Source organism: Cynara cardunculus (genome assembly GCF_001531365.2).
Source record: "Cynara cardunculus var. scolymus isolate 2C chromosome LG 4, CcrdV1, whole genome shotgun sequence".
Classification (NCBI taxonomy): domain Eukaryota; kingdom Viridiplantae; phylum Streptophyta; class Magnoliopsida; order Asterales; family Asteraceae; genus Cynara; species Cynara cardunculus.
The window spans coordinates 14,672,877-14,680,948 of NC_037531.1; the positions used below are offsets into that span (position 1 = coordinate 14,672,877).

At 36.1% G+C, this 8,072-nt stretch overlaps 1 protein-coding gene across 2 annotated transcripts in view; it reads right to left on the reverse strand.

Annotated features, from left to right (window-relative positions):
* Positions 1-4,781: 4,781 nt before the first annotated feature.
* Positions 4,782-8,072, reverse strand: part of LOC112511465 (transcription termination factor MTERF6, chloroplastic/mitochondrial) — a 6,163-nt gene continuing 2,872 nt past the window's right edge. Inside the window, exons 2-3 of one of the 2 annotated variants that reach the window (XM_025117091.1) lie at positions 7,248-7,297; positions 4,782-5,854 (exon numbers count right to left, since the gene is read on the reverse strand). In XM_025117091.1, coding sequence (XP_024972859.1) covers positions 4,854-5,849 — 996 coding nt within the window. In that variant the 5' untranslated portion in view covers positions 5,850-5,854; positions 7,248-7,297 and the 3' untranslated portion in view covers positions 4,782-4,853. The remainder of the gene's footprint in view (positions 5,855-7,247; positions 7,298-8,072) is intronic. The other variant, XM_025117090.1, reaches the window with a different exon arrangement.

Here is an 8,072-nt window from a genome sequence, read left to right on the forward strand (position 1 = left end):
CTAAATAATCCATCTTTTACAAAAAGTAATTATATAATTTATGTATGAAGCCAACGAAAGTCGAAACTGCAAATCCGATCCTTCAAATGATGAAGGAGGTGGCTTTGAAGACGACTAAAATTAACACAACAAGTTCGTTTTGGCGTTCGGCTGTAGCCAAGAAATAGATCAAGAGCCCCAACAAAGAGAACGACTAGTTTGACACAAAGAATATATTGGTGGCAACAGCGGAGACGGAGGTCGTTAGAACAAAACTCAAACCACAAGGATGCTTTCTAGACTTGTTAGAGGTTGTGTCTCACTTTCAGAGATTTCACTAGAGACCTTAAAGGACGAAATTGAAGTTTACTCTTTTAAGAAAGTTGTTATGTAGTTATCAAGGGTTATGTAATAACATCGATCATTGTTCATTGTATTTCATAAAGATGGAAGATTATCTAATTCAAAATTTATATATGCGTCCCTTTTTTCGCTTTTAAATTCTTGAACGAGTTGATGATGTTGTTCCATACACGATTCGTTTGAGATGCGGTTTAGACAACCATCCTCAAAAAAATTGGATTGCTTATTAAGTTTAATAAACGTAAAATGGTAATGAAAAAAATGGACATACGTACCCAATAAAAACGTTAATAAGTTGATGAGTTTTTTTTAATCCATCGCAAAATATCAATAAACGGTATAAAAATTGTAAAAATTTCTTACGGTTTCTCAAAAATTGAGATAAATAAAGCTTTTGGGTTGTTTTAATTTTTAATTAAACAGTTCCTCCAAAATTTTCATAAATTGGGTATACTTTGCAAATACTTTAAGAGCATCCATTTTAAAATATAGTATTAAAAGTTAAAATCTTTACAAAAATTACCTTCAATTTCAACAAAATCTTTAAAAATTCTGACATTAATTATATTATTAAAATACATTTAATACCTCAATAAACTCCTCCAACAAACTTTATATAAAATACTAATTTCTAACAAACTTTTTTTAATTTTAATATCCAATAAAAAAATTTACAAAATTGTATTTTCCAACAAACTATTTAAATATACAAATTCAGGAGTGTTTGGGATTGATTATAAAAAATAACTTATTGACTTATTTCGGTGTGACACCAGTAATAAGCATTTATGAGTGTTTGGATAAATAGCTTATATCGGTGTCAAACCGGTAATAAAAAGTTTTTGAAGAATTTAAATCATTCTAACTTATAATAAATTGATAATAACTTTTGTAGAAAAACATAAATTAATAAGAGTCGTCGCCCTCGCTTACCAGGTAAGATTAATGGTCTTTATCTCGTTTTTACCGGGTAAAATTTTTGGTCCTTACCATATTTTTTTGATAAAGTAACAGGACTTGGTAAATACTTACCCAGGTAAATATTTGATAAACGGGAACAAATCTTTTTGTCATAACAAATTGCCTAACTTTTTCTTTAAACTGATGAAGCACATGTCAAAATCTCTAAATTTGGACAACTTTTTCAAGTTTAATATTGGAAAGAGAAATTGTTAGCACCAAACAAATTGAATATATTATTATTTTTTAGAAAACTATATGAAAATTTATTAAAATATTAATAATTATTAAATATTTTAATAATATAAATAATGTTAGAAATTATAAATTAAAAAATTCGATAGAATTAAATGCAATTATTTTAAAGATTTAGCTTTTTGAAATAAACTTTATACTATAAATATACTTATATCATGAAAAGATATTATATATTATATATTTAGGGGCCGTTTACCAAACGCTTATTTGGGTAAGCATTTATGAAGTCACATTACCTCACCGGATGAATATGGTAAAGACTCAGAATCTTACCCAGTAAGAGCGAGACAAGGACCAAGAGTCTTACCCGGTAAGTGAGAGTGACGACTCTTACCACGGTAAGCATTTACCAGGTAAATTGTTGCATGCGATGTTGTTTTGGTGGAATAAAATCTTACCCAGTAAGTAAATAATAGTGTTAAATTTTATTACTATACACGTTAAAGAAACTAGAAATGGAAAGATTAAAAAGACTTTTGTTTTGAACTGTAAGGTCAGCCTGTGTATATCTAGGAAAACGAAGAGAGATTTACGAAAAACTAAGTAAATTTGATAATGACCATCAATCGTATTTTCCTTTAGGTAATCGTTATACTTGCCGACTAATCCCAGGGCGACCACCTGCTTTGCAGATAGCCGGGAGTCACCGCATTTGAACCTCCGTGGTCATAAGGGGATTTTTATTCCTCCTTGGATTTGAACCTGAGACCTCCTGGTACTTTTGACCTTTGGAGCCAAGTTCAAACCAATCAGACACCACCCTTGTAGTTATAGTTGAAATAATAGTATTGTCATTTGTTATCAAGAACTAAAATTGAATTATGTTGGATCATGATCCGAAAGACGCATAAACTAATTAACGATCAATGGAAGGCAACATTGATTATGGTTAAGAGGCCCTTTACCCAAATGCTTACCCGGTAAGTGTTTAACGTTAGGAGTCAACACTATAATTTATTTTATTGGGTAAGATTGTAGTACATCAAAATTATCATATACAACAATTTACCTGGTAAGTGCTTACCCGGGTAAGAGTTGTCACCCTCACTTACCGGATAAGACTCTTCATCCTTATCATCGCTCTTACCGGGTAAGATTCTTGGCCGTTGCCATGTCATCCGGTGAGGAAAATTACGCAGTAAACACTTACCGGGTAAGCGTTTAATAAACGGCCCCTAAGATTAGAGATGCCTCAGTTTTCCTAGACATTAAGTTGTTTTTTATCAATACATAACTTCAAGATGGTTATATATGGCTAAAGATGAAATCGCTAACTAGGAGGGTTGAAATTGGGTTAGCATAACTCAATCCAACCCAAACGGTCAACTTGCCACTAATATGTATTATTTTTATAAAATTATTTGTATATATATATATATATATATATATATATATGATATTTACATAATTATAATTTACAGTCCAAAAATATGTATATTTTTTAGTCTAATGTACAACCCAAAAATTAAATACATGTATCATTTGTCCAATTTATAGCCCGAATTTAATCCAACTATTGTCTAGGTCAAGTTCAATAGGATCAATACTCCAATTCAATTCACTGATTCAGTTCTCGACTTCACGTTCTCCTATCGTCTACTCGTCTAGCATCCCCAAATCTACAAATTGTGATTGTCGAGTGCCGACCGAACTATGGTTGTTGGCTTACTGCCGACTGGACTTCTCTCCTTCTCGTCCCCAATTCGTACTCCCAATTCTGCTTCTCGAGTTCCCGAATCCTTTTTTGCTTGCTATGGCCTACAGGACTGTAGTTGCTTACTTGCTACGGGATTGTGGTTGTTGTGAGTCTGTGAGTAAATCGTTTTCTGTTTGCTACAGGTATGGCTTCCATCACTCGTTTTCAACTAGTTTCTGCTTGACTGCTTGTTTTCTGCTACTTCAAAACAACATTTTATTGAATAAAAACTCCTTGAAACTCACTTGTCTATCAGATTGTTGGAGCAATGGAAAATATACCTAAACCTCCAAAAATCGAAGACAATGATGAACCAAACTCGTCTAAGAAAAGAGGTTGTAGAACTTCAAACGTTTGAGATCACTTTTCAAAAAAGGACTTTAGATGTGTCTGATTATTGTGGAAAAGACTATGTTTGCCATAGCAAGAAAAATTGGCACAAATTCTCTGTGCAATCACTTAAGAGACCAATGTAAGAAGTATTTGGATAGCATTAGCGATAAAAAAAACAAAAATTGTTTAGTTTTCCTACTATCAATGAAAATGAGGTGTCATTTAATAAAGAGAGATGTCGCAAAGCCGTGGCTAGGTTTGTGCTTAAGGATAAACAACCCTTTAGTGTTGTAGAGGGTGAAAGATTTAGAGAAACTTGTTCATGAGTTGCAACCAAAATTTGGTGTTCCTAGTAGAATGACTGTTGCTAGAGATGTTTATTGGTTGTTTTACGATGAGAGGATTAACAACTGATTGTTGGACATCTTCCAAGCAAGTGATACTGGTTCAAGACTGGATTTTGAAGATGTTGTGTATTTCGTCCTAGACGTTGAATCGGCATTTTTGAATGGGTTCTTAAACGAGGAAGTTTACATTGATCAGCCGCCAGGTTAAATCAAGGAAGGAGAAGAATAAAATGTTTACAAGTTAAGGAAGGCCCTATTTAGGTTAAAGCAAGCATCCCGTGCCTGTTAAGGAAGGCCCTATATGGGGGGCTCACTGTTCCCGTGCTTGATTAACAATAAATTACGACCACGGTCACGGGCCAGGTCGCGGTGATCACGATTTCCCCTGATTTCGTCCTTTTTCTTGTGTTCTCTCACATAGTTTCTTACCAAAACTTTCTACTACATAAATAACATATAAAGAGGGTTATTTAAGTGCCAAACTGAACATTTATCTCAAAATAACAGCATTCCAAAACTTGGGTGTTAGGTGCTGAATGATTAAATGGTCATAATGGTTAAGAGGCTCTCATGATATAGTGCAAAATGAAATATAATTGTTTGGTAATTGTTTACAATGAAATTAGGGCTCTTAATGGTTAAGGGAGATCCACGATACAAAATCATTCAGAAGGTTTAGAACCATTAAGAGGCAGACTATTTTTTTGCCAAACAAGATTCACCTCTTAACAATTCAAAGGTTGCCTTGGAACTACTAGAGTTTACTTCAACCTCTCATATGTTCAGGGCCATGTGCTTATTAAGGACATCTAAAGTGTAGTATGTGAGAATAAACACAAATCTACCAAATAAGATCTGAAAGTTAAAACACTGAATTGAATCATAATATTACATCAGAAGGGAGTATGAGAAGTACCTTAAACAAATTTCTCAACCAAATCAAACCTGGAAAGAAACTTTTTATGATTACAATCCAACATTTCACTCAAACTGCAAGAAATGTTCCTCTGTTTCAAAAGCTTTTCCCGCTTCTCTAGCCGCTTTTTCAAACCGTGCTGAAAAAACTCAGGATAAGCCGCAGCTTCCTCAATTCGTCGATCCATTACCTCTACCAAAAACCTAATCCTTGGTTCTAATGAGTTCTTAACACTCTTGATCAAAATAGGCGGATAACGGGCCACTAAAGTTGCTATCTGCTGAGAATCAAACCCACGAGTTTTGAGGTAATCCAGATTCGGTCTCAAAATCCTGTCGACATCTCGACACAAGACTTCCGGGAAGTTAACTGCTACTTTTTGAAGATCCGGTTTCGTTATACCTAAAGAAAGCAAGAACTCAGTGGTGGGTCGTAATCTTTTTTCAACGTTGTAACCCATTATGGATGGGTTCTTAACCAAGATTTTACCAATCATCCCTTCTTTGGTCAAACCGATACTAGCAAGAAAGTCAACTACTCCAGAAAGCTTTGTGTCGATGCTGTAACTGATGATTCGTGGGTTATGGAGAATCATCTTACCAAGTTGAGTTCCGGAGACACCGAGTGACTCGAAGAAACCCAGAAGGGGACAAAGCTTTTCTTCCACACTGTGGGTTAAGATATGAGGGAATTTGGTTATGGCAGAAGCAACTTCATCTGGTTTTGTTCCTAGAGTTGCTAGACATTGGACCATGGGGACGAGCTTTTCGTTTAAATCAAGAGTCATGATTCTAGGGCATTTTGTGACGATGGAAGGAAGCTTTCTTTCATGGATGCCGATGCTTTTCAAGTAATCCCAGTTTGCAGACAAGTTTTCTTTTTGGACACATTCGAGTCGCTTGCACTTTCTGAAGATTTCGTTAATACCTTTCTCGTCGAAGCCTTTGTGCTTGAAGAACCACAAAATGCTGTTGTTGTGGCTGTTACTGATGTCCATATGCCCTGAAAAATGTGGGAAAATAAACACAAGTTTGTTCGTAGATCGAACTCTGAAGAAAAAGACCCCAGAGAAGTTTACTAAGGCCTACAAATAAATAGAGGCGGACCAAGTCCGTCGGGATGAAACAGAGGCGGACCTAGAATTTTTTTCAAGTGGTGGCACCATTTGATTATAAAGAACGAAATTATGGATATTTGTTACAAAATCATCATTGGTCTGTTGGTTAGTTCCTTGCTTCTTGTATGTGAGGTCCTGTATTCGAGTCTTTTATCCCAAAAATCAGAAACATGATAAACCTGAAACTAAAAGCTAAAAACTAAAAAAGTTATACAAATGGGATCTGGACCCGCACCTAGAAGGGGAGAAAAGAACGTGCAAACCAACTCTACCAAGAGAAACTTGTGTTATTGTTGTAGTTTCAAGGATTATACAGCTGCACATAACAAAATAATACAGTGGCACCTTTCACGACCCTGGAAAATTTTACACTACGGCGGAGGAACGAAGGGGTGGCTCGTGCCACCGTATGCACCATAGTGGGTCCGCCCCTGGTCCGATGAAACCTTGTCGTTCATATATTAATGCACCCTCCATAGTTCACCAGAAAATACACATAGGTAGGATTCAAAGTCAAGACATAATCAAGAAATTAACTAAAGTGAATTCTAGGTTAGACTAGGGGTGTGTAGTCATTCCTAGGTTACATTTTCGTGTACTTGTTTCTGTTTGTATGTTTTCTTTGCTTGGATGTTAGTTTTTTGGTTGCTTACCTCTATCAAGTGTTTAAAGATGCATCACAGCTTTTCTTGTTCCAAGTTTTGCTCATTCGAATGCTCTTTTAGGTTCTTTTTCCGCTTTTTCCGCACACTATGCACAAACCAGGGGTCTTCACGAAAACAACCACTCTACTCTTGAGGGTGGACGTCAGATATGCGTACATCTCACCCTCCTAGACCCCACCTTTGGGTGATATCTGGGCTTCTTGGTTTGGTATTTTAGAAAAGATTAATCTCTTCATTACCATTCAAATGCAGCAAATTAGTGTACAAAGAATGGCAGAGAAAACAAAACGACGGCTTTTTTAAGCAAAAGAGCCTCAAAAAAAGATAAGCAACACGCTTCTTCAGAAGTATTAAAAAGATACAGTCCTTTTTTTTTAATTACACAAAAGCATACCTAAAACAAAGAACGAAAAAGCATGAAAAGCTCTTGAAAACACATTCCAATAATCAAACCAGTTTTATGATATCTTGCATAGAATTCATTCACACCAGGTTTTTAACATCCAGCAGATGAAGAATGGAAGCATCAAAAGCACAAAAACCTAAAAAATCCAATCAGTTGAAGAACAATAAAATTAAGATTAAATGTTAAGGATAGAAATTAAAATCTTACTTGATGAGGAACTGAAGAACTGTCAGCTGAAGAGAAGGTGAACTGTTTTGCTGGAGAGAAGATATCAGAAGGATGGATAATTTTGTAAAGGTGAGGCACACAATGGGTAAAGAGGAGTAGTAGGTGAGTGAATTACATTATCTCTCAATCCTTAGGGCTGGGTTTTTCTTTTTACCAAACAAACCTTATTCTTATTCATTCAGATGTGGGTTCCCATTCAGCCAATCATTAAGTTCTAGACAAACACCTTAGATGTTGTTAATACCCTGAAAAAATATTGACGTTTTATGGTTTAAAAAGTAAAATTTACACACTCACAGACCCATGTCTCCTAATTCCTAAAAGACTTGAACTCAACCACAAGGGTGGTGCCTGATTGGTTTGAAGTTGGCTCCAAAGGTCAAAAGTACAAGGAGGTCCCAGGTTCAAATCCAAGGAAAAACAAAAATCCCCTTGTGGCCGCGGAGGTTCAAATGCGGTGACTCTGGGCTATCTGCAAAGCAGGTGGTTGCCCTGGGATTAGTCGGCTCGCATAACGGGTTGGATATCTAGGTTAATCAAAAAAAAAAACTTGAACTCCCAATCTAAGGATTGTAGAGAACCACAAGGGTGGTGCCGGATTGGTTTGAGCTTAGGTACCAAAGGTCAAAAGTGTCTAGAGATCCCAGATTCAAATCCAAGGAGTAGGGGTGTTCAAAAAAACCGTTGGACCGCTCAAACCGGCCGAACCAAGTCAAACCGGACCGTTTTTGGCGGTTTGAGCTTTCTGGCGGTCCGGTCCGGTCTGGTTTGGAAAATAGCAAAACCGGGCGGTCCGGTCCGGTC